General features: G+C 44.1%; 3 protein-coding genes and 1 long non-coding RNA gene across 11 annotated transcripts; 2 read left to right on the top strand and 2 right to left on the bottom strand.

The window, feature by feature from the left end:
* Positions 1 to 618: 618 nt before the first annotated feature.
* On the bottom strand, positions 619 to 8,473 carry LOC133480685 (kynurenine--oxoglutarate transaminase 3-like). 6 transcript variants are annotated; one of them, XM_061779152.1, is made up of 13 exons: positions 8,263 to 8,471; positions 7,006 to 7,075; positions 6,842 to 6,906; positions 6,620 to 6,764; positions 5,594 to 5,830; positions 4,459 to 4,581; positions 4,267 to 4,387; positions 3,190 to 3,266; positions 2,450 to 2,539; positions 2,189 to 2,375; positions 1,677 to 1,750; positions 1,277 to 1,363; positions 619 to 1,188 (listed from the first exon to the last, which is right to left on the bottom strand). In XM_061779152.1, the coding sequence occupies exons 2-13, from the start codon at positions 7,072 to 7,074 to the stop codon at positions 1,120 to 1,122; spliced, it is 1,344 nt and encodes a 447-aa protein (XP_061635136.1). In that variant the 5' UTR covers position 7,075; positions 8,263 to 8,471; the 3' UTR covers positions 619 to 1,119. The 6 variants fall into 6 exon arrangements, 5 of the variants coding, with proteins under 5 accessions (XP_061635136.1, XP_061635138.1, XP_061635139.1 ...); XM_061779154.1 differs by lacking the exon at positions 8,263 to 8,471 and adding an exon at positions 7,816 to 8,077; XM_061779155.1 differs by lacking the exon at positions 7,006 to 7,075.
* On the top strand, positions 8,179 to 10,224 carry LOC133480687 (uncharacterized). Its single transcript, XR_009789341.1, has 2 exons — positions 8,179 to 8,315; positions 8,965 to 10,224. It is a non-coding gene; the product is annotated as an uncharacterized LOC133480687 (long non-coding RNA).
* Positions 8,681 to 18,753, bottom strand: LOC133480684 (kynurenine--oxoglutarate transaminase 3-like). 2 transcript variants are annotated; one of them, XM_061779151.1, is made up of 12 exons: positions 17,385 to 18,753; positions 16,340 to 16,451; positions 16,035 to 16,176; positions 15,209 to 15,445; positions 13,847 to 13,969; positions 13,654 to 13,774; positions 13,148 to 13,224; positions 10,867 to 10,956; positions 10,619 to 10,805; positions 10,454 to 10,530; positions 8,980 to 9,066; positions 8,681 to 8,889 (listed from the first exon to the last, which is right to left on the bottom strand). In XM_061779151.1, exons 1-12 carry the CDS (start codon positions 17,461 to 17,463, stop codon positions 8,821 to 8,823), a joined length of 1,401 nt encoding a protein of 466 aa, XP_061635135.1. In that variant the 5' UTR covers positions 17,464 to 18,753; the 3' UTR covers positions 8,681 to 8,820. The 2 variants fall into 2 exon arrangements, 1 of the variants encoding a protein (XP_061635135.1); XR_009789339.1 differs by lacking the exons at positions 8,681 to 8,889; positions 10,867 to 10,956 and having other exon boundaries at positions 9,005 to 9,066; positions 10,619 to 10,866; positions 17,385 to 18,745.
* On the top strand, positions 16,326 to 23,503 carry lrrc8c (leucine rich repeat containing 8 VRAC subunit C). Of its 2 annotated transcripts, XM_061779149.1 has the most exons (3): positions 16,326 to 17,356; positions 18,802 to 18,944; positions 19,721 to 23,503. In XM_061779149.1, exons 2-3 carry the CDS (start codon positions 18,807 to 18,809, stop codon positions 21,950 to 21,952), a joined length of 2,370 nt encoding a protein of 789 aa, XP_061635133.1. In that variant the 5' UTR covers positions 16,326 to 17,356; positions 18,802 to 18,806; the 3' UTR covers positions 21,953 to 23,503. The 2 variants fall into 2 exon arrangements, with proteins under 2 accessions (XP_061635133.1, XP_061635134.1); XM_061779150.1 differs by lacking the exon at positions 16,326 to 17,356 and having other exon boundaries at positions 18,802 to 18,988.
* Positions 23,504 to 24,029: the final 526 nt, after the last annotated feature.

Raw genomic sequence — 24,029 nt, 5'->3', positions numbered from 1 at the left:
GCGCTCCCATTACAACCAACATGATTACGCAACACCCTCTGCGCAACACGGGCGAGCTCAAAATGGACACCGCGAACAAATCACTTCGCTATTTCCGGTAATGTTGACATTTACAGTGGTTACTGCAAGCCCTGAACGGCCACCATTTTAGGCAAAAAAAAAAAAACAAAGCACTAAGCCAACAATGTTTATGCAGCGCGAGAAAAATCACAAACGCAATCATATTGCACGTGATGCCTTAAAATTAGCATTAGCTTAGCAGGTGACATGGGGACTTTCATTTTTGTAGTTGAAATAAATACAACCATCAACCGAGGAGGTTTTTAACTTTTATTGGTTTTATTTATATTCTATCGTATGATTTAAAAATATGCATGTTTTACATTTATGTATTCCAAGTTTTACATTTAAATTTGGTACGCCTGCTCAAATGAGATTCACTGTGCAAATAAAGTAAAATTTCTAAAGCTATAAATGCCGTTCATATTGCACGTGATTTATTTGCCATTGTGTTGTGCTTTGTCTCCCTCTACTGGTCCGATGGGTTCCTTGCAGGAAAAAAAAAAAAACTACCACCAGATTCAAACCGAACAAAGATAAGCAAGAAAGTACAAGAAATGTGATTGAATGTTTTATTCAAATGTTGTTGGGACACAGCAGACTTTATACTGGACAATATGTAAAATGTAATATATAGTCATACTGAACCATTTGAAAAATGACAAGTGCATCTCAATACACTTGAAATTGGAGAATACATTTATTTCAGTCGTTCAATTACTAAAAACATCCAAATTAGAATAAATAAAGCGAGAAATATCACTCTGGGTGTCATGAATCCATATAACCTCTGAGTTTCACCTTTTGAATATAACTCCAGAATTTTCCACAATGTTCAAATTCATTCAAATGTGGTGACTGTACACAAGCGTTTTGGGGAATGTGAAAATAGCAGGAGTCATTATTATTACTCCTTGGCCAAAGGGAAGCAATAGAGGTCTGAAACGGGATGGGGCAACGTATCAACCCTTGAGGCACTCCAGTGGTTTCCAATAGAGATACAAAATGATGTTTGATGTTTTACCTCCTATGTGGGGGTTGAAAAAAAACAACAACTCTTCAGCCGCTGCTTCCCGACGACTTCCACTTCTTGAGGATGAGCTCTGCCGCGTCCAGAGTTTCGTCTCGCTGTCGTCATAGATACAAAAAAATAATAAAATCATACATACCACTTGTGTTGTGTTTTAACACACTTTCGATCTGCTTTGATGTTTACCTTGATGAAGCAAAGACGGATATATTTCTCAAAAGCCTTGGTGGATTCCTCCCCTACAAACGCCGTGACAGGAATGGCCGCCAGTTTCTGCATCAAATATGACATGATTTAAAAATACTACTAATTAAACGTTGACATGGTCACGCCGCTTGGAATATTTTAAAATTCAGCCCCTGAAGCCAGTTTCACTTAGCAGCATGAAATTTGCAAGGTGTGTCTTTCGACGCCTGACAAGATGGAGGAAGTACACCATTTTGGTTTGAAGCGGCCATTTTAGGCTCGATTTGGCCATTTCCAGGGGTCCTTCAGAGGCAAACGCACTCAGATTTTGTTTGATTTCTATCCTTTGAGGCGCATATCCTGGCAGAAATGTACAAAAGTAACAACTCATTTAATTTACCTTTTCTTTAATCATCCACTTGACAAACTTGTAGTCGTAGGCTTCGTCGCTTCCCATGTGTGAGAGGTTCTGATCTACGAGTCAAAAAACACAGACCATCTGTTAAAAATGTCGACATCCACCAAGACCTCCACCTCAAAAGAAGTCAGAATACTCCGAAAGCAAATCCTTCCTTCCTTAAAAATATCAATAAATTGATTTATTCATCATTCAGTTTGGCAGAAATGTAGTCAAACGCCCACTCCCACTACTGGTTAGCAGTTAGCCAAACTCGGCTGCTACATCTTGAATACCAAGTATTTGTTCATCCCGTGAAAATAAAAAAATAATCAAACTAATTGTTAATTTTTCCCATGTCGAGGAAATTCTGTCAAACACCTACCCCGAGCGATGACGTGAGCAGTTAGCATTTAGCCTAGCTTGGCTGCGACATCTTGAACATTGTTTCTTTTTGGAAACGCAACACGAGAAGCAGCTCAACTTGACTGGCCAGCGTTAGCGCAAGAGCTCACTTAGCGCTGTGACGTCAGCCAGCATGAAGTAACCTCCCTCAGGGACGACGGGCGACAGTCCGACGTCCCGCAGGATGGCCGCCAGGCGGTCCCTCTTCCCCTCTAGCTCCTCGGCCAGCGACGTGAAGTAGCACTCGGGCTGACCCATCAGCTCGTAGTTCAGGAGTAAACTTTGCGCCACGGCCTCCTGTCGGGAAACCGACTCGTCGTTACAATCCAAACTTATCCTGGGTTACGTTGCGGTATTTTCCTTCCACTTGCCTGTAGTGGTGTCGGGCAGGTGTACAGCGTGTTCTGCATGACGGTCTGAAGATGGCGGATCAGGTGCTCAGGTCCGATGGACCAACCGAGCTAGGTGGGTGGGGAGAGGGTATGGTCGAGGGGTTGGGAGAACAATTCCAATATTACTTAAAGAGACAGGAAGTCCAACACTCTGACCAAGTGATGATGTTAGCAGTTCGCAATTTAACAGTTAGCATTTACGTCTTGAAAACTGAAAATTCCTTCATCCCTTAAAGATATAGTTCACACAAAAAATAACTACTCAACGGAAAATTGTCAAACATGCATCCCTCGCGGTGACGTACAAGGATCAGGAATTGATTCTTGAATATTGATTCCCTATCAGTGACGTGAGCAGTTAGCATTAAGCCAGTCTCGACTGCTGCATCTTGAATATTAAAAATTCCTTTATCCGTTAAATATAACATTTACAAAAAAAATAATCAGTTCATTGATAGTTACCTTTCCCCATCATGGATGAATTTAGTCGAACGCAGATCCCTGGCGATGATGTTAGCATTTAGCCTAGCTCAGCTGCTACGTCTTTAACATTAAAAATTCCTTGATCCCAAAATAATGAAAAAACAAAAAAAACTATCAATTGATTGTTAATCCTCCCAAGAACCGATCAAGGAAATGAAAACAGGCGGCCATTTTAGGGTCAAACTCAAATGACGTCAGTGTGGATGTGCATTGGATGGTTCAAAATAGCACGTCACCTTCCATCCGGTGATGCTGAAAGTCTTCCCCGCACTGCCGATGGTGATGGTTCGCTCCCACATTCCGGGCAGAGTCGCTGCAGAGACGCCAACATTTTCCATCAATCAATTAGCTCTAGCCTGCTAGCCTGCTCATAATGCCCCTCTAGTTCACATTCGCCGTTAGCTTTAGCCAGCTAACATGCTATTGCGCTATAGGACGTTCTGCAAACTTGCTTTTTGACGAGTGAGGCCGCATATCAGCAGCTGCGAGGACCCAAACACAGGGTGACATTTGAGTTCTAAAACAGACAGATGAACCAGGTCATTGGGAGATGAGATCTTGTACAAAAAGAATTTAACATTTAAAAAAAAAAAAAAAAAAAAATCTATTTTAATAATAATTCATTTTTTGTTATTTTGATACTGCAGTTATAATTAATAAAATTATAGTTAACCAACTATTGAATTCAACAATTATACATAATTTTTACAATATTTTAATTCCATTATAATAAATTTTAAAAATCGTTAAATAGAAGAAATGAAGGATTGTTAAATGCAAATGTGAATTTTTTTTCTTTTCTTTTTTATTATCAATAAATGTCCTCAACAGTTACTAAACAAATAATTCGATTTTAGAAATGAACAACTACTTTTAAAATATTCGTAGGTTTATTTTAGTAAAAGCAATTTATCCCAATTATTATAACTATAATGAAATAATTATTTCCCACATTCCAAAAACATAAGTTATTTGAGGACTAAATTGCCCGTAGGTGTGAATGTGAATGGTTGTTTGTTAATGTGTTGTTAGTCTTTGTGTGCCCGGTTCAGGGTGTACCCCGCCTCTCGCCCGAAGTCAGCTGGGTTAGGCTCCAGCACACCCGCGACCCTAGTGAGGATAAGCGGTACAGAAAATGGATGGATGGAAAAAAACGATTAAAAAACTAATTTTAGGAAAAATACAGCTAAATTAACGCAACAAAAATTACAGGACTCTCGGTAATGTATATGGTTTGTGGGCCAGATTAAATGTGCCCGCGGCCCATACTTTGCCCACCCCCTTCCTGAAAAACAAATTAGCGCCTCAAGTACCAATTTTGTGGTGCTGGTGTCCACGGTACACCATCCACTCGTAGACCTCGTCGCTGAAGCAGAGCGTGTCGTGATTGACGCACAAGTCCGCGATCATCTGCAGCTCCTCCATGGTGAAAACCTGCCGGACGAACCACCTTGTCAGAAGGGGGACCCATACTGGTTTTATGGGGGTTTTTTTTGTCTACGTGCCTTCCCGATGGGGTTGTGGGGGGTGTTGATGAGGATGGCCTTGGTCTTGGAGTTGAATTTACTGGCAAGCTCCTCAGGGTCCAGGAACCAGTCGGCGCTGGAGGCGGTCTTCTGGCCAGATTTCTGCCACGTGGCGAAAATATCGTAATGAAGGCGCTAAATGTAGGGCTGGGCGATATGGCCTTAAAATAAGAATATATCATATGCAGTAAAATCTTCCCTTATAAACATGAAATTCCTTCAGGAATTTTCTTTTATTTCTCCTGATACCAAACAAGTTTTGAAATTATTTTTTCCCCAGCAATTAACTTGAATCAACTTCCACAGAATTGATTGAATTTGTATTGCTAATAATGCGAAAATAATTTGTAAATTTTTGCTTGGTTTTAAATTGAAATTAAATAATCTGTAAACTATTTATTTTTAAGGGTAATGTTGTAAAATTAGTTTGATAAAGTGTTTTGGGATCATAGTTGGTGGTATATTCACAGTTGAAACTATCAATATCAGTAGAAAAAATAAACGTTTTTGGGGGGGATATAAATTACTTCCCCCCCCCCCCCCCCCGCTATATGCGGCAATACTTGGTCCCCATTATTACTGTAGTCAGTGGAAAGGGTTTGAAAAGTCACGATATTGTAAACCTTTTCACCATGACGTCACACTTAATTCCGGGTGGCAATACTCCGATGGCACCACGAGTAAACAAACCCTTCAATGTCATTTAACCAAGGCAGAGCCATCGAGATAACAGGGGAAATTGTTTGAACGTAGCCTTGTTTTCTACCACCGTAGTTGAAATGTATGAAATGTCAGCCAAGACGATGTTACATGATGTTAATTGCTAAGAAGGGAGATGAAATGCCAGCTGTAATTTACATTACAACAGGTACGTTGATTCAAACAGATGTGGTGTAAAGTCAGACATTGATCATTGAGGGACTGGCTAATTAAATCTATCCTATTGATTAATGGCACAGAGTGCTCTTTTGACGCTGAAATGGATAGTGTGCTGTCAACCTGATGTTTGCTAGCAGACTGTGAACTACAGAAGCAGAAAAAAAAAAAAAACATCCTGCCAAATAAAATGGATTACTCGCACAGCACTATCTAAAAATGACTGATTGATGCTTACAGGTCGTAGTGGTATCAGCACAGGTTTGCCCCCCGCCATGAGCACCATGGGCACGTAGCAGTCGAAGAAGGGTTCTATGATGATGACCTCGTCGCCGTCCTCCACCAGAGCCTGCATGGTGCTGAACAAGGAGCCGTAGCCGCCCACCGTCACCAGGACTTCCTTGAGTGGGTCGATGGAACGCCCGCACACTTTGCCGTAAACCTGAGAGAGCGCCTTCACCAACGTCGGGTGTCCCTACAGCATCAAGTCAACACGAGATGGACAGACCGTGTTTGCGAAAGCTAATGCTAGTGCGAATGTAAAATAGAAGTTCTGGCTAAAGATAGCATACATAACATAAGTGTGTGATGTGGTCACGCTAGTTGACTAAAACTAACATTATTGGTATATGTAAAATAAAGGTTTTGTTGTGGTTGTGTTAGCGAGATAAAGATAACAGTGTGTAAACGAGTAATGTGATCGTGTTACCTGCAGAAATCTACCAGTGAATGTAAAATAAAAGTTGCGCTGTGGTAGCTGGTTACAGCTAACGGTTAATGTAAAATAGAAGTTGCACTGTTGCCATGTTACGTGGCTAATGTTAGTCTATGTAAAATATAGTATTTTGGTCTTGCTAGCAAACTAAACCTAACAGTGTATGTAAACCAGAGGTTCAGTGTAGTCGTGCTAGCTCTCAAAAGCTAACACTAACGGTGTATGTAAAGTATGTATCTATGATATAGTCTATGTATATACTGTATGTATAGAGGTGCACTGTGGTTGTGCTAGCTGGCTAAAGCTAAGAGTGTCTGTAAAACAGTGATATGACCATGTTAGCTGGAAAAAGCTAATAGTGAATGTAAAACAGAAGTGTGCTACAGTTGTGTTAGGCGGCTTAAGCTAACAGTAGCAGTGCATGTAAAATAGAGGTACGCTGCATTCATGCTAGGTGGCGAAGGAGAACGGCGTATGTAAAATAGGTGGATTATGGTGCGGCTAGGTGGATAAAGTGAAAAGTGTATGTAAATCAGAGGTGCTACTCACAAAGCCTCGTGTGTACTGGTTCATTTTGTCCACTGACACCGCCTGCACCAGCGAATCCTTGATGTAGGGCGGCAGTGAAATATCCGGGAAGCCTTGACCCAGGTTGACTACGGAAGGGTCCGCCGCCAGCGATGTAAACGCCACCCTGGGTTTTACCACCACAAACTTAGGTTAACGTGCTAGCCTGTCAAATAAATAGGAAAAAGACCAACGCTCACTCACCACACGTTCTTGTCCAGTCCTTGGATCCTCTTGGTGTTGCCGTGTCGGGATGCCATTGTCGCACACTGCAACACACTAGCGGCTTAAGCATCCAAAACGTTTTTTTGTTGTTTTTGGATAGCATCTAGCCAAGCTAAGCATTAACGCCTTGGTTAGCGACTTACCTGCGAGGTACAAAAACGTCTTTGGAAAGAAAACCTAGAGCAGAGCCGGAGATGCCTGGCCACACTCATTCTGCAATTGTATGTTTAAGTTAACCACTGTGGGATAAAACTACAATAAGGCAAAACTACTCAGCATTGGAAGATGGCTAGCATGATGCAAAAGAAACAAGATGGCGTTTGCAGCGTGTCACCTAGTGGTCGTCTGTGACTAAAATTGTGTTTCTAATATTGTAATGAGCAGCACTTCCTGTACTATGGTTTTTGTCACACATGACCTCAGCAACGCCCCCCCCCCCAAAAAAAAACGCATATCCTGCTCTTTAATGAATGATATACCAGATGGTGCAGTTTTCATACCCAATACAAATGTATATATATAAAATACAGACTACAGCAGTGATTCATTAAGAAAATTACTTGAAATAAAAAATTTAAATGGTCAAACATTTCTCAGTGTTTGAAGAGTATTCATTTGGCGTAGCAACAAGTGACCAATAAAAAAAATAAAAAATAAAAAAAAGAGATTCTGCCTGGCAACCGGCAAAGGAAAATCATGTTTCTATATCAGCAATGCATCAGGGATGAATTTGATTTTTTTAGTGAGCACAAACGCATTTCCAACACAGTCGCTATATGAAATTTATATTTTTAGGTTGTTTTCCATCCTGCATAGTATGCAAACAATCTGAAATTTGATGGGTAACAAATAAAAAAACTATTTAAAAAGGGATATTTTATACTAACGATAACAACTGATTTTAGTTAAACTCTTTTCTGTAGTAAAAGAAGCACAAAACAATAATACAAAACCGGCTTGAGTGGTGTCGCTTGAGTGCTTTCAATCGTCAGTTGCAGTAACATGGCGGTCCACTTGGAAGCGCTGATGCACAGCAAATGCTCCAAACGACGGCGAAGAAGAAGAAACCAGGAAGCAGCCAGCGGCTAGTAGTTTCACTTTGCTAAGTCAAATGTGTCACGTTACTAGCTCAACGTTGCCATTAATCCATCATGCTGTCATATGCATGATGGATTAATGGCACCGTTAAGATGCTTTCACCGCTAAACAAGAGATTTGTTAAGGCGTTTAGCAAAACCATGTGCACGCAGCCAAACAGCCCGCCAGGAAACTTTTGTGTCTTTTATGGCGTGTTATCGTAATTGTCGCAATGCAGGCACCTCTCGAGTTTCAACAAAACAAACCCCAAAGCCTGCAAAAGTCATTAAAAACCGAGGAAACAACTCTGCTGCGACACTTACCTACAGGGCAAAAGGATGCGTTCGCGTGCAAGCGAGGAAGAAGCGGAAGCACGGTAACTTATTTGTTCCGCTCGTGGGAACCTGTTTATATCGCTTTTATAATAGATGTTTAAAAAAACGGTGTGATAAACTTTTATAACAGAACACCGTATGATTAAATCATTTTTGTTTCAAAAAGCGAGTCACTCCTTCTCCGGCGAAGGATAATGATTGTGGATGCTCTCTGTTCTGTTTTTATAAGAGCGCATGAAGGCGTCGCCGCTGGACCACATGACCAAGAGAAGTCCTGTTTGTCAGGTCTTTTGGCTTATTTTAATGCCAAGACAAACAATTTCATACTTAATAATGATTAATAACGGGTTTGGTGATACTGCTAACACCCCATATGAGTGATTCTCTTCCCAGAAGGGCATTTTTATTTGCTGAATGTGATGCAATACGTTTACAGTCGTGTTGTGTCGCGCATGGCATCACACAAAACTGCTTGGAATATTTTTATTGCCTTATTAATATTGATTTCCATCCAAAATGAGCTTTAAATAGCATTTAAAGTCGTCTTCAGTCACTGCTTCCCGCCGACTTCCACTTCTTCAGGATGCGTTCAGCCGCATCCAGTGTCTCATCACGCTGTCGAGAAGAAATGTTTGTGTGGTTTGTTTTGTTTACATATGTAAAGTATGAATATATGTTTGTGGTTTGCAGGTGGCCGGCGTTTACCTTGAAGAAGCAAAATCGAATATACTTGTCAAAGGCTTTGTTGGATTCCTCTCCGACAAACGCAGTCACAGGAAGGCCCCCCAGTTTCTAGAGAAATGTGGGTTAGTTAAGTGGTTGGTTGGTTAGTTAAGTGTTGTGGTGTAACGAATTACACGGAATGACATTTCATTACAAAATTGACGTAAGCCGTTACATTACTGGGAGAAAATGCGTAATTAAATTACAGTTGCTATTGGAGATTTCAATCTTGGTTCTGTTTGAAAAATTGGCACAATGTTCCCCCCCCCCCAGATCACTTCCTCCTTCCAAAGCCGACGCACGTGATTGGCTCTCTCTGGTCATGTGCCATTTTGCCGTAGTCTCAAACATGACTGTGGTACAATCTATTAGTTCATCTGCGATTTTGAAAAGGTTAGACCCATGGTGTATAATTAAACTTCTGAACACATAAAAGAACAGTTTCATCTTTATAATTTGGGACTTTTTTTTATGAGTTGTCTTATCTGAGTTGTCATATGAAACGCTATTGGGTCCACATGCTGTGCACAAATAATGCAACAAACACATTTTTCATAATTTATTTGCATTTCATCAAGTTTTTTTTATCAGTTTATAATTTGTGGAAAGAAAAAAATAAATGGTTAGTTCCAAAATAATGACCTATGGTTTTAATCGTGTTTTTTTTTTTTTTTTTTGACGAAACATCCAAGGGTCCTGTTGACGCATTCATTCAAAAGTAAGAAAAGTCATCAGAATGTAATCAAATGCAATTAGTTATATTACTTTGTGAAAGTAATTGAGGTAGTTACACTACTATTGAATTTTTCAACAGGGTAACTTGTAATTGTTTATTGTAACCAACTACATTTCCAAAGTCGTCTTCTCAGCACTGTTGGTTAGTTAAGTTGGCTAGTTAATTTGTCTTTATTTGGTAGTAAGTACGCTAGTTGGTTGCTGAGTTAATTTTTGGCTGGCTTCTTTTTTAGTTGTTAGATTGTTGATAGGTTAGAAGTTAGTTGTAGAGTTAGTTGGCTACTTGGCTTGTTAGTTTTTGGGTTGTTTTTTTTGTTTCTACGTTGTTGGTTGGTTAATTAGTAAGTTTTACCAGGTGGTTAGTTAGGTAATTAGTTACCTTAGTATGGTATTTAGTTGGTTTGTTAGTTGTTTGGTTGTTTAGTTAGTTAGGTGGGTAGTTAGATGCTAGGTATGCTATTAGGAAGTTGTTTGGTTATTAGGGGTAGAAGCCATTCATTTTTGGTGCAGGATTGAGGAGGAGTAAATTTATTGTCACTTTTGCCCGTTAATATAAACTAAATAACTCTGTGTTTGGATAAAAACCAGCTCGACTTCCTCTGAGAAGTGGTGTTGACACGTGGTGACCATCCACCCCGAGGTCATAGTTAACATACAGCAACGCTAATGCTGCGGCACAGGCCGGCTCGGTTGTTGTCTCACATCGCGTCACTTCCTTTACCTTTTCCCGGCTCATCCACTTGGCAAACTTGAAGTCGTAGGCTTCGTCCTCGTCATCGTCATGGTGAAGGTCCTTATCTAGAAACGGGGAAGTAATGTGCATCTTGACCCTAGCTCTCCAACCAGCCGCATAAAAAAAAACGCGGTAAACGACGGAGGACCTCACCGAGCGCCGACACGTCCGCTATCATGAAGAAACTTCCCTCGGGGATGATAGGCGAGAACCCGGCCTCGCGTAGCATGGCCGCCAGCCGGTCCCTCTTCCCCTCCAGCTCCCGGGCCAGCGCCTCGAAGAAGCACCCGGGACGACCCATCAGCCCGGAATACCGCAGTAACGCTTGCGCCAGGGCCTCCTGCCGGGAAACCCGATGTCACAGTCCCTTTTTTTTTCCCGTGACGGTTCGGGACACTTGCCTGCAACGGGGTGGGGCAGGCGTGCACCGTGTTACTGGTGACAGTCTGAAGATGCTTGATCAGGTGCTCTGGTCCGATGGACCACCCGAGCTAGAAGCCGATAGTTCTGTTAGTTGCAGCAGTGTTTCACATGCAATTAAGGTACAATAACGCCCTCGCATGTGGGCAAGGAGAGCCGATGCACTTTCAGACACCAATTGATTTGCTGTGCTGTAAGAGTAAATTCTGTTCACAGAACAAATGAAACTTACACTGAAATAACGATGATCTCGTCTCAATTGACTCACAAATGTACTTCGTGTGAAATGCGGGCCTTTTTAGTTGCGCATAAAGCGGTTACCGCATTCTGTTGTTTGAATAGCAGCAGGTGGACACAAGTTGATTGGAAATTCTGCCAACGAATGAAGGAGCGTTTCATTATTCTGCCTGTCACTACATGTTGCTGGCTTAGCTAATATGAACAAAGATGCTTAAAAATAAAACTTTTTTTTGTTTTTTTTTTTATCCTGAAAAATTTGAAGTATGACTCCTAAAAATATATATTCTTTTGTTGTTGTAATATTATAACTTACTTTGAAATAAATCCAACATTAGTCTGAAAACATTACCACTTTATTTTCATAATATTGTAACTTTTTAATCTGGAAAAAAATACAACTTTATTCTAAAAAAATATAAGACAATATAATAAGATTCTTCGAAAAAATATCCCAATTTTTATCTAAAAAAAAATGACTACATTATTCTTGAAAAATATGATTCTCAAAATTCAACAATTTATCTAAAGAAATGACAATTCTTTCAGAATATGACTTTTTGTCATTAAAAAAAAAACAGGTGGCACAAAGGTTAATTGTACCTTCTGCCTGTCACTATATGTCACTGGCATAGATAGATAAAGATTCTTTCAAAAAATATAGATATATCCTTTTTTTTTCCCCTCGAAAAAGCTGACTTTTCATCTAGAATAACTGGACTTTTTGCAGACGATGTGGTTCTGTTGGCTTCATCAAGCCGTGATTTCCAACGCTCACTGGAGCGGTTCGCAGCCGAGTGCGAAGCGGCTGCAATGGGAATCGGCACCTCCAAATCTGAGATCGTGGTCCTCAGTGGGAAAAGGGCGGCGTGCCCTCTCCGGGTCGGGGATGAGATCCTGCCCCGAGTGGAGGAGTTCAAGTATCTTGGGGTCTTGTTCACGAGTGAGGGAAGAATGGAACGGGAGATCGACAGGCGGATCGCTGCGGCGTCTGCAGTGATGCGGACTTTGTATCGGTCCGTTGTGGTAAGGAGCTAAGCCGAAAGGCGAAGCTCTCGATTTACCGGTCGATCTACGTTCCTACCCTCACCTCCTCGTGACCGGAAGAACGAGATCCCGGATACAAGCGGCCGAAATGAGTTTCCTCCGCAGGGTGTCCGGGCTCTCCCTTAGAGGTAGGGTGAGAAGCTCGGTCATCCGGGAGGATCTCAGAGTAGAGCCGCTGCTCCTCCGCATCGAGAGGAGCCAGATGAGGTGGCTGGGGCATCTGATTCGGATGCCTCTCGGACGCCTCCCCGGTGAGGTGTTCCGGGCACGTCCCGCCGGCAGGAGATCCCGGGGACGACCCGGGACACGTTGGAGAGACTACGTCTTTCGGCTGGCCCGGGAACGCCTCGGGATCCCCCCGGAAGAGCTGGATGAAGTGGCTGGGGAGAGGGAAGTCTGGGCGTCCCTGCTAAAGCTGCTGCCCCCGCGACCCGACCTCGGATAAGCGCTAGAAAATGAATGGATGGATGGATAATTGGACTTTACGTCTAGAAAAAAAGACCATTTAATATAAAAATATTCTTGTAAAATTGCAACTTTTCTTGGATAAGTACAACTTTATTCTGAAATACATTACCACTTTCTTTTTCAACACTTGACTACATTTGGAAACTACTGTTTGGACTTTCTAGTTGAAAATCTCTTCTGTGTAACGTCGGAGCAGGTATTTGTGAATATCAGCTCGCACCTCGGCAACATTGATAGCCGGGGGAATATTGAAAAAAAAATCTGTTTTTGAAAAAATATGACCGCTAAAAAAAAAAATTAAAAAAATCTGATTTCTCAGAATTTATATTAAAAAAAAATAAATAAATTGTAGAAAAAAAATATGATTATTAAAAAAGAAACAGTTTATCTAAAAGAAATTCAGTGACACTGGATAATATCCGCTGACGATCTCTCGCGGCACACCGATGACCGATTCCCCCACGAGGGGCTGCGTTTGGTCAAGTGGGATCGGAGCCGGCGTAGTCTCACCCTCCATCCGGTGATGCTGAAGGTCTTCCCGGCGCTGCTGATGGTGACGGTTCGCTCCCACATTCCGGGCAAAGTCGCTGCAAAGGCCGGACGCAGCGAAACCGCAACATAGGAGATCGAAGAAGAAGCTGATCTCTAATTCTTTTCAGTGTAAGTGCTTTTCATTGGTATTTGTGAACTACACCAGTCACCAGAACTAAACCCTCGTTTAAAACCCTAACCCTAGCTTGAAATACTCCTTTAAAACCCCAAGTACAAACCTAAATCCTTACTTGAAACCCTAACGCGGACTTGAAACTAATTTCACACCCTGACCCTAGTTTGAAACCGTAACCCTGACATTAAAAACTACTTTTTGAGACCCACTGCCCAAATTTGAAATCCCATCCCTGCCTCTAAACCCAACTGTAAATCATTAAGTCTGGCTTTAAACCGATCATTAAAAACCCTAACCTTAGTTTGAGTCCCAATCGGAAAACTGAACCGTTCTGCAGGCACCGACGTACCGATTTTAAGGTGCCGGCGTCCGTCATAGACGAAAACTTCGTAGACCTCGTCGGTGAAGCACAACGTGTCGTGTTTGACGCACAAGTCGGCGATCATCTGCAGCTCCTCCCTGGTGAAAACCTGCCGGAAGAACCACCTTGTCAGAAGTTGGACCCATACTGGTTTTGGGTGGGTTTTTTTTGTCCCACGTGCCTTCCCGATGGGGTTGTGGGGGGTGTTGATGAGGATGGCCTTGGTCTTGGAGTTGAATTTACTGGCAAGCTCCTCAGGGTCCAGAAACCAGTCGGCGCTGGAGGCGATCTTCTGGGTGGGTTTCTGCCACGTGGACATTTTTGTAAATATTTTATTAGTACCTGTCGCATTAGTAAAAAATGACACTGCTACGATGTAAAAGTAGTGTACAGTTTGTCTTAACTGTGTAAATGTATTTCCCCTCCCAAAAACTCAATGCATAGCCATGATGTCTAAACTGCTGGCAACAAAAGGAAAACGTTTAGGGCTGCAACTATCCAGTATTTTTAGAATCAAGTTCAGTAATCCCTCACTTTAGCACAGATTTTTTTTTTTTTTTTTAGATGATCATATTTACTACCCAAACTCTTTGGTTCAGTTAGCATTGCTGGCTATTTGACTATATTGTGGCGGCAGTGACTCGCGGAAGGACAAAAGGACAATTTTTTACTTGGCAGAAAGAGAAACTTCAACCCACACATATCTGTATTCTACCGCTTATCCCATTGATTATTTGACTACTCGCATAAAAATTGATTTTGGATGAATAAACATGTACACGTGACATGCAAGTATTAGTTTTGTCCCCTTGGGGTCGCCAATCTCAGGTTGCACTGTAGTATCTGTGACTGAGTGTGTGTGGCGTTAAAAGGCAGGGCGAACGTGGGCGTCAGCGAATGAGCATTTAGAGTTGGCTGGCTGTTAGCCAATCAGCGTGTTGAGTGACTCGATGAATGAATGCGCTTGTTACGTTTGTTTTTGTGTTTTTTTTTTTTTTTTTACCATTTGTTCAGTAAAGCAATTGAAAGTGCACCGGCTTGACCTTCCAGTGACCTGTATGAAGAGTGTGAAACCAAATTTACCGCACCTGCTTCCCATTCACACCTGAGACCTTGCAACACTAACAAATCACATGACACCGTGCAAGGAATGTGAATAATTGGGCCCATTTTGGTTATTTACACTTCTCAGTCGCGGGACTTGTTTACAACTCTTAAGGTCCTACGTCATCATGTGGTCTCTCTCGGGTGGAAATAATGAAGATAAAGCCGTGAAGAATACCGGCAACTTGTCCGAGACTGGCCGGGACAAGGGGGCGGACGACATGGCTGACGACGGTGGACGTCAGCCATGTCGAGGATTCCCAGCTCGATCTGTGTGGAATCTAGTGACAAAGGTTGAACTGAGAGGCCACTTGGGGAAAGTAGCCCTTCGTAGGCTGGGAGAAGAAGCGTCAGCCAGAGCCTCGGGGGTGGGGTGGGGGAAGTCAGTTTGAGAACCATTGCGCTAACTAATCGAAATGGGATTCTTATTGAGGCTTACGTATCGTAGCGGTATCAGCACAGGTTTGCCCCCCGCCATGCGCACCATGGGCACGTAGCAGTCGAAGAAAGGTTCTACGATGATGACCTCGTCGCCGTCCTCCACCAGAGCCTGCATGGTGCTGAACAAGGAGCCGTAGGCGCCCACCGTCACCAGGACTTCCTTGAGTGGGTCGATGGGACGCCCGTAAAATTTGCCGTAAACCCGAGAGACGGCCTCCACCAACTTTGCGTGTCCCTACAATGTCAGACAGACAGGACGAGTTAAGGCTAACAAGAAGGGGTTAGGGGTTGGGGGTCTAAATTTAGGGATAAGGCTTTAGGAGTAGGATCAGGGGTAAAGGGTTGGATTCGGGATTCAGGTTTGGGGGTTAGGGTTTGGCCTATGGGCAAGGGGTTAGGTTAGGGATCAATTGTTAGGATTACAGATAAAGGGAGAGAGTTATTGTTGGTCATTTGAAACACTAGCCTGGATTTGAAACTAAATCTGACTTCAAACCCTACTTTGATATCCTCACCCTAATTTGAAACACTAACGAAACCTTGAAACCTACTTGGAATCTTAACTCCGCCTTGAAACCTTAATGGAGACAAATTCCTTGTGTTTTTAGTTTTACATACTTGACAAATAAAGATGATTCTGATTCTGATTTGGACTGGTTTTGGTAGATGCTAGTCCTAGGAGCCAGTACTGTTACTCCTTGGGACCCGTATTTGAAACCATAACCCAGATGAAAACCCTAACCCGGGCTCGAGAAGCCTTACCCTTGTTTGCAATCCTACTTGTACTTTGAAACCGTCGCCCTGGCTTGAACCCCAACACTCACGAATCCTCTGGTGTACTGGTTCATCATGCTCTCGGACACGGTCTTCACCAGGGCCTCCGTGATCTCCGCCGGCACCTGCGTGTCCGGGAATCCATCGCGCAGGTTGACCACCGAAGAGTCTGTCTTCAACCAGCTTTGCGACCTGAGACAGGAAAGACCGGAACGTTCTTCAACATCAACTCGGAAAATCAAAAATCAAACCCTTTTTTTTTTTTTTTTTTTTTTAAATCCTTATGGCGACTTTGAAACGCCAACCCTAATTTGAAATCTTAACTCAGGCTTGAAATCCTAATCATCTCACTCACCAGATGGTCTTCTCATGTCCTCGGATCCTCTTGGAGTCTGCGTGTCGGGACGCCATCGTCGTAAACCGGGCAACGCACGTCAATCCGATCGTGAGACGCATACGCAAGCACACTACTCGACACACACGCCGCTTGACATCAGTGGAAATGATATTGCCACGAGTAAATATAAAGGGAGGTGTCCAAATATTACTAACTGCACAATTCCAACTAAACCGGATTATGTCTTCTCGTTCCTGCAAGCTAATTTTAGTGTATTTTAATATGTTGAAATATGTTTTTTAAGCATGTGGGGGGGGGGGGGGGGGGGGGGGGGTGAAACAAGCCACCCATTTTTGTATATGGTCTGTATTTCACAGGTGGCTCCGGACCGTTTCCAAATCCACATTTGATCCATCCATCCTTAATAACTGATATTATTGCGAATTCATTGATAGGATCATTATTGATACAAAATAATAATCAATAACCAGAAAAGCCAACAATAAAATTGTTTGTTTAATGGAAAATTATTAATGTCGCTGCTGACTATTATATTATCTATTCTTAGATAATATTTGATGTATACTAATGATATTAGTTTTATGGATGAATACAAATTCCTTTTCGATTTTTGGACTAAACGAATCATAATTGAATATATTAGACCCATGAAATGATAATGCCAAACAAGAAATGTGCTTTTGTAGCATTGACCTCGGACAGTTCGCATTTTGGAGTCTCCCCCTGCAGACTCGGCTCGGTTCGGCTCGTCTCGGGTTTCCAGTCCACGCCCCGGTCCGCGTCTTCCCCGCCTCCGCGCATCCACGCCCGACCGCTCTGCTCGTGCACGGCGGAACCCCCCCCCCCCCCCCCCCCCCCCGAAGGCGACGGGCAGGCGGGCAGCGCGATCCGAGACTGGACGCAGCAGAATCGGAACCGCCGCATCGCGACGATGACGACGAGACAAAACCTGGTCGCCGCTTGAGCCCATATAGAGAAAAAACCCCCCAAAAAACCGAGACCCTCGAAAGGAAGGTAAACACACACACACACACTGACTCACTGAGGTGACCGTTACTTTGTTGTTGTTGTTGTTGTTGATGTTGATGATGATTCACTGCATCCTCGTCTCGAGTGCACATTCAACTCAAAGCGAGTCTGCACTGCGGTTCTTCTTTTTTTTGGGCCCCCCTTTACCTCCCCCAAGGACATACGGACGTGTTTGCTTTGTAGTAAGAAGTCTGGGTGTGTTCCCGACATGTCTTTATTTGGATTCATCGGGGGGACCAATTTCCTGTCAGGAAAGGGATGAGGTGGAGGATGCCGGCTCAGGGGCTGACTCATCCGGCCCGAATGGGAACTTGCCTTTACAAAAGTGCTCCTTATTGTGCCGATAACTCTTCTGGCCGTCATAACCGGCTGGAAGGGAGCAAAACAAAGAATTCATTCTTCGTGTACACGTGCAAGCCATGTCTACTCAAATGGATTTGCTCACGCAAAGGAAACGGTGTTAATGTTGGGAATCTTGCAAGCGTCCACGCCGTATCTGTGTATCGAATGGGACAGTGCTAACAGTGTCTCGAAACTGTTTGCACCAAAGAAACACGTACCTGTGGGTCTTTATCGGGTCACGGGCGAACTGATATAGTTATTGTTTTAGTTGAAACTTTATCCAGGTCCGGTAATAAGAGCACATTGTCATTTGCATCGATCAACCTGGGAATCTTGACAACGATATTTTTATGGAACAGTGGGGGCGGTGTTCACGGGCGAGTTTCCCCCCCGGGAACTGTCTGTGTTCCCGCCACTTTTGCACCTTTCCACAGAAACGCGCACCTGTTGATCTTTGGGGAATGTCGAAACCGTGAAAAAGTAAAACATCACGCGGCCGCAAATAAATCGGACATGACATTGTTTGCTAGTAGATGTTTTTCTCAAAAAAAAAAGAGTGGTGTCAAACATAAAAAGACACGTTCCGTTTAAGGATTGTTCATGTATTTATTAATGTCAGACAGGCGATTACCAGTAATATGTTTTCAAAAGATGTGTAGTTCATAATTTGATGTAGACATTTCTGAGGATATTCTTGGCACGGTTCAAGATTGACTAGGAACAAACATACTGTGTGTGCATGGACATTCAACAGTATGTAGCGCTTGATAAATTAATTACGGTCACCAAAATTGTCAAACCAGGTCTCACTTTGATATAGCGCCACTTAAAAGGAAGAGTATCAAATCAGTTAAGGGGCAGTCCTCGGACTGTCACTGCAAGCCGCTTTGTCTACTCGAGCCATCTTTAATAGAACCAGCGAGGACGCGTGTTAGCATTAGCGTCAGTGCTAAAGTTACAGTGAAGAGTCATGGTCATAGTCAATTTGAACCAATCAATAAAGACATCCTGTGCTAAGCTATATGACCTCCTGCAAGGGTTTTTAGCAAGCGCTCCAATTTTCTGACTGCTGTCATCTGTCATTGCAGGCATCATGATCCCCGTGATGGAATTCCGCCAGTTCTCGGAGCAACAGCCGGCCTTCCGGGTCCTGAAGCCGTGGTGGGACGTGTTCACCGACTACCTATCCGTCATTATGCTCATGATCGGTGTGTTCGGATGCACCCTCCAGGTCGGTCTCCTTCGTCCGTCATTCTCGAGTTGGCAAACACACAGGTGTGCTACTTTTCCCCGGCTTGTCATTTTCCCCCCAACCTGGATCTGGCATCAAAGGTGGCATTCAGCAGCGGAAAAATTCCCCCCGTCCGGCCCCTTCTAGTAAACATTCGGCTGCAAACTGCAGATGCTTGACCTTTTTTTCCTGCGTGCCTTTTCTTGTTATTTTTAGCAGAAACTTGGCACCAATCAAAATAACACTTCGTCGCTTTTTTACACGCAGCGAAAGATGCGGTGTAAAAGGGACCCAAAATTTCCGTGTTGGTCTTTTTCACACTGAAAAGGGACATGGGAAGAACATGGGGGAAAAAATCTGGCTTTATAGGACAGTTTGAAAGAAGCTGTGAAATCCACGGTTCAACCATTCACAGAGAACAGAGACACAGGGGGAAAAAAACACACAACCACCGAAGCCAGTAAATTCACTGGAGGTGGGAGGAAATCGGAGTGCCCGGAGAAAACCCACGCAGGCACGGGGAGAACATGCAAACTCCACACAGGCGGGGCCGGGGATTAAACCCGGGTCCTCAGAACTGTGAGGCTGACGCTCTAACCAGTCGTCCACCGTGCCGCCCCCGGGAAAAGAAAAATCCAGAATTCGTGGCTAGACGTGTTCACCGATTAACTGTCCTTAAAGACCTAACCCTAACCCTTACCCAGCACCACTTCCAACTGCCATTGATTGACTGATATCCTGGTGACACTGGATATTGTGTTTATATTTGATTGTAGGTGATGCAAGACAAGATCATCTGCCTCCCGCACAGAACATCATCGTCCCCCGACAACACCAGCGAAGTGGCCGTGAAGCCTTTGCAGCTGCGTTACAACCTCTCGTCCGGGCCGAGAGAAATGAGCGGCCTGAAGACGGACCTGGATCTCCAGCAGTACAGCTTCATCAACCAGATGTGCTACGAAAAGGCCCTGCACTGGTACGCCAAGTACTTCCCTTACTTGGTGCTGATCCACACGCTCGTTTTCATGGTGTGCAGCAACTTCTGGTTCAAGTTCCCCGGGTCCAGCTCCAAAATTGAGCACTTCATCTCCATGCTGGGCAAATGCTTTGACTCCCCTTGGACCACCCGGGCTCTGTCCGAGGTGTCCGGAGAGAACCCAGAGGACACAGACCACAAAAAGAGCGGCACTGTGGCGTCCCCCGGAGGAGTTGGTTTGGAGAAGACTCAGTCGCTCCGTTCCATCCCAGAAAAAATTGTTGCAGACAAACCATCGGCAAGCGTTCTGGATAAAAAGGAGGGGGAGCAAGCCAAGGCGCTCTTTGAGAAGGTGAAGAAGTTCCGTTTGCATGTGGAGGAGGGTGACATCCTCTACCTCATGTATGTGCGGCAGACGGTTTTCAAGGTGTTCAAGTTCCTGCTGATTGTTATCTACAACAGTTCCCTGGTGGACCAGGTGCGCAACAGGGTGCCCTGTGAGGTGGAGATCCAGGACATGACCGGCTACAAAGAGTTTGAGTGCAACCACACCATGGCGCACCTCTTCTCTAAGCTCTCCTACTGCTACCTATGCCTGGTGGCGGTCTATGGACTCACCAGCCTGTACACGTCCTACTGGCTGTTTTACCGCTCCCTGAAGGAGTACTCGTTTGAGTATGTGCGTCAAGAAACGGGTATCAGCGACATCCCGGACGTGAAGAACGACTTCGCCTTCATGCTGCACATGATCGACCAGTACGACCCGCTGTACTCCAAGAGGTTTGCCGTCTTCCTGTCTGAGGTCAGCGAGAACAAGCTGAAGCAGCTCAACCTCAACCACGAATGGACGGTGGAGAAGCTGCGGCAGAGGCTGCAGGTCAACGCCAACAACCGGCTGGAGCTGCAGCTCTTCATGCTGCCCGGCCTGCCTGATACCGTCTTCGAGCTAAGCGAGCTGCAGTCACTCAAGTTGGAGATCATCAACAACGTGAGCGTCACCGCCTCCGTCTCACAGCTGGAGAACCTTCAAGAGCTCTCGTTGTATCAGTGCTCCATCAAGCTACACACCACAGCCATGTCCTTCCTCAAGGAGAACCTCAAGGTGCTCCGTGTCAAGTTCGACGATGGCAGGGAATTCCCCAGCTGGCTGTACGGCCTCAAGAACCTGGAGGAGCTTCATCTCACTGGGTCGCTGTGCTCGGATGCCTCCAAAAACATCATCCTGGAGTCGCTGCGGGAGATGAAGTGCCTGAAGACGCTGTCGCTGAAGAGCAATCTGACCAAGATACCGCAGTCCATCGTGGACGTGTCCAACCACCTGCAGCGACTCTACCTCCACAACGATGGCACCAAGCTGGTGATGCTAGGCAACCTGAAGAAGATGACCAACCTGACTGAGCTGGAGATGGTACGCTGCGACCTCGAGCGCATCCCGCACGCCATCTTCAGCCTGACCGGCCTGCAAGAGCTGGACCTGAAGGAGAACAATTTGCGTTCCATCGAGGAGATCGTTAGCTTCCAGCACCTGCGCAAGCTCACTTGCCTGAAGCTGTGGTACAACGGCGTCATGTACATCCCCGAGCATATCAAGAAGCTGGGCAGCCTTGAGCGCCTCTACTTCAGCCACAACAAGATTGAGATCTTGCCCTCGCACCTGTTCCTGTGCAACAAGCTGCGCTATCTGGACCTGTGTCACAACGACATCCGCTTCATCCCACCGGAGATCGGCGTCCTGCAGAGCCTGCAGTACTTCTCGGTGGCTTGCAACAAAATTGAGAACCTGCCCGACGAGCTCTTCTTCTGCAAGAAGCTTAAGACACTGAAACTAGGCAAAAACTCGCTGTCCGTCCTATCGCCAAAGATCTCCTACCTCGCCCAGCTGCTGCACCTGGAGCTGAAGGGGAACCATTTTGAGCTCCTACCGCTGGAGTTGGGCTGCTGCCGGGCGCTCAAGCGCAGTGGTCTGGTGGTCGAGGACGCCCTGTTTGAGACTCTGCCGTCAGATGTCAGGGACCAGATGAAGGCGGAGTGAAGATGCCTTAATGTCACCACAGTGCCTGCTGTTTGCTTCCTCGCTTATTTTGTAGGATCAGGATCTTATGATCCCACCTACAGTACATGGGACTTACACTAGTTTCACTGAATCTGTTTTACAGTTTCCTGTACTGATTTTCGAAATTCAGCCCCTTAAACATGAAATTTGGTAGACATTTTTGTTTTAAATAGACCATGAAACCATACACCCAAACACACAGGAAGTCTGCTATATAAGCCTCCTTTTGGCCGTTTCTAAAGGACCTCCATAGATGGACTCATCCTAGAGATTTTGCCCAAATGCTACCAAATTTGAACCACATTACGAGACATAAGGATGATACTGAAACGCAAAGCATGTTTATCTTCATCACTGCGCGTGGGCGGAGAATGGCGGTGACGATTGATGATTTCCCAAACAACACCAAAAGGTTGATTCCACATGGTCTGAGCTTGACTAAACGTCTTCCCCGATTAAAATCAATCATCCATCCATCCATTTTCAACACTGCTTATCATGGTCAGGGTCGCGGGGAGCTGGAGCCCATCCCAGCTGACTTCGGGCGAAAGGCGGACTACACCCCGAACTGGTCGCCAGTCAGTCACAGGGCACATATAGACACGGACGACCATTCGCACTCACATTCCCACCGTAACTGAGTGGGAACTGAACCCACGCCGCCCGCACCAAAGTCAGGCGAGTGTACCACGACACCATCAGTGACTAAAAACAATCAAAATAGAAAAATACCAAAGACAACCTAATACGTAGTACCACATCTATTCCTATTCTTGTCAAACAGCTTTCTGAGGAGATGCCCCACTGCATATCATAGTTATCTCCTGGGGTTTTGAATCCGGGCCTACTTGACTTTTACCGCAGCTAATTAAAGACATGAAGGACGACTTGACCTTATTCAAGCCTCATTTACATGTATGTTCATTGGCCGCAACATTAGGTACACCTCCACGATCAACAATGCAATCCAAGATAAAAGCTGTATTGAAAGACACATTTATTTTTCAGAGGTATTAATTTAGCAAACTGCCATGTGGCATATGCATATATATATATATATATTACAGTATGTTTCTATATATATAAAAAATATGATCAAATAAAATAAAAAAAATATTTGACATAATGTCATAGGCATTTTGTGCATTACATTAAAAAAATCCCAGTAAAATGTATTTTTTAAAATTGTATTTTATAATGTGTTTTTTTTATATAACAATACAGTTGTATACAATTGTATCGGTCCTTGTTAGATTGTGCAAATGCAGTTCATAAAATGCATAAATACTTTTGTATGCGGTCGGTGACAACAAGGAACGTAGCGTATCTGCGAATGTTGAATCAAGTGAACTGTTCTTGTTTGTTTGTTAAACGGCTTTTCTTGTTAAACTACAAAAGGGAGGAGTGGATGACTGAAAAGCTACCCAGACAAAGGACAGCATATATCTTACAAAGAACTATGCCTTAATTGAAGCCCTGTACATAACATAAAGATTATTTTACAAGTTTAAATAAAACTTTTGGAACTTTTGTCTTGACTGCTATTGTTGATTTATACTTGTGACTCAAATTTTACAACTTAGTTACTGTTGAACACAAAATAGCGCAGGTAATGTGCAAAAATACACAACAAATAATTTACTTTTACTTGACTTCTTCTTCTTTGCCTTTGGGCTTGTCCGGTTGGGGGTCGCCACAGCGCGTCATCCTTTTCCAAGTCAGCCTATCTCCTGCACTTGGTCAAAAACCCCACAGCCACCTCTCCTAGATGCTTCCATACCTCCACAGGAATGTCATCAGGACCAACTGCGTTTCCATTTTTCATCCTCTAATGCCTTTCTAACTTCCGCCTTACTAATCATTGCCACTTTCTGGTCCACCACACTTGCCTCTTGTACTCGCCCTTCTCTGTCATTTTCCTCATTCAACAACTCCTTGAAGTATTCTTTCCATCTAGCTAGCACACTGCTGGCACCAGTCAACATATTTCCATCTCTGTCCTTAATCACCCTAACCTGCTGCACATCCTTCCCATCTCTATCCCTCTGTCTGGCCA

This window comes from Phyllopteryx taeniolatus, chromosome 7 (assembly GCF_024500385.1).
Source record: "Phyllopteryx taeniolatus isolate TA_2022b chromosome 7, UOR_Ptae_1.2, whole genome shotgun sequence".
NCBI lineage: Eukaryota > Metazoa > Chordata > Actinopteri > Syngnathiformes > Syngnathidae > Phyllopteryx > Phyllopteryx taeniolatus.
The sequence above is the reverse complement of the archived record's forward strand: the minus strand, read 5'-3'. Positions and strand labels throughout refer to the sequence as shown.

Coding starts and splice junctions, on each gene's coding strand:
- LOC133480685 (XM_061779152.1), bottom strand. CDS start 7,074: ATGAGTGTGGCCAGGCATCTCCGGCTCTGCTCTAGGTTTTCTTTCCAA. Junction 6,765..6,841: donor GGACTGGACAAGAACGTGTG/GTGAGTGAGCGT, acceptor GGTAAAACCCAG/GGTGGCGTTTACATCGCTGG. Junction 1,189..1,276: donor TCCGTCTTTGCTTCATCAAG/GTAAACATCAAA, acceptor CTATGACGACAG/CGAGACGAAACTCTGGACGC.
- lrrc8c (XM_061779149.1), top strand. CDS start 18,807: ATGATCCCCGTGATGGAATTCCGCCAGTTCTCGGAGCAACAGCCGGCC. Junction 18,945..19,720: donor TGTTCGGATGCACCCTCCAG/GTCGGTCTCCTT, acceptor ATTTGATTGTAG/GTGATGCAAGACAAGATCAT.
- LOC133480684 (XM_061779151.1), bottom strand. CDS start 17,463: ATGTGCACTCGAGACGAGGATGCAGTGAATCATCATCAACATCAACAA. Junction 10,957..13,147: donor TCAGCATCACCGGATGGAGG/GTGAGACTACGC, acceptor ATCGGCTTCTAG/CTCGGGTGGTCCATCGGACC. Junction 9,067..10,453: donor AGTGGATGAGCCGGGAAAAG/GTAAAGGAAGTG, acceptor ACATTTCTCTAG/AAACTGGGGGGCCTTCCTGT.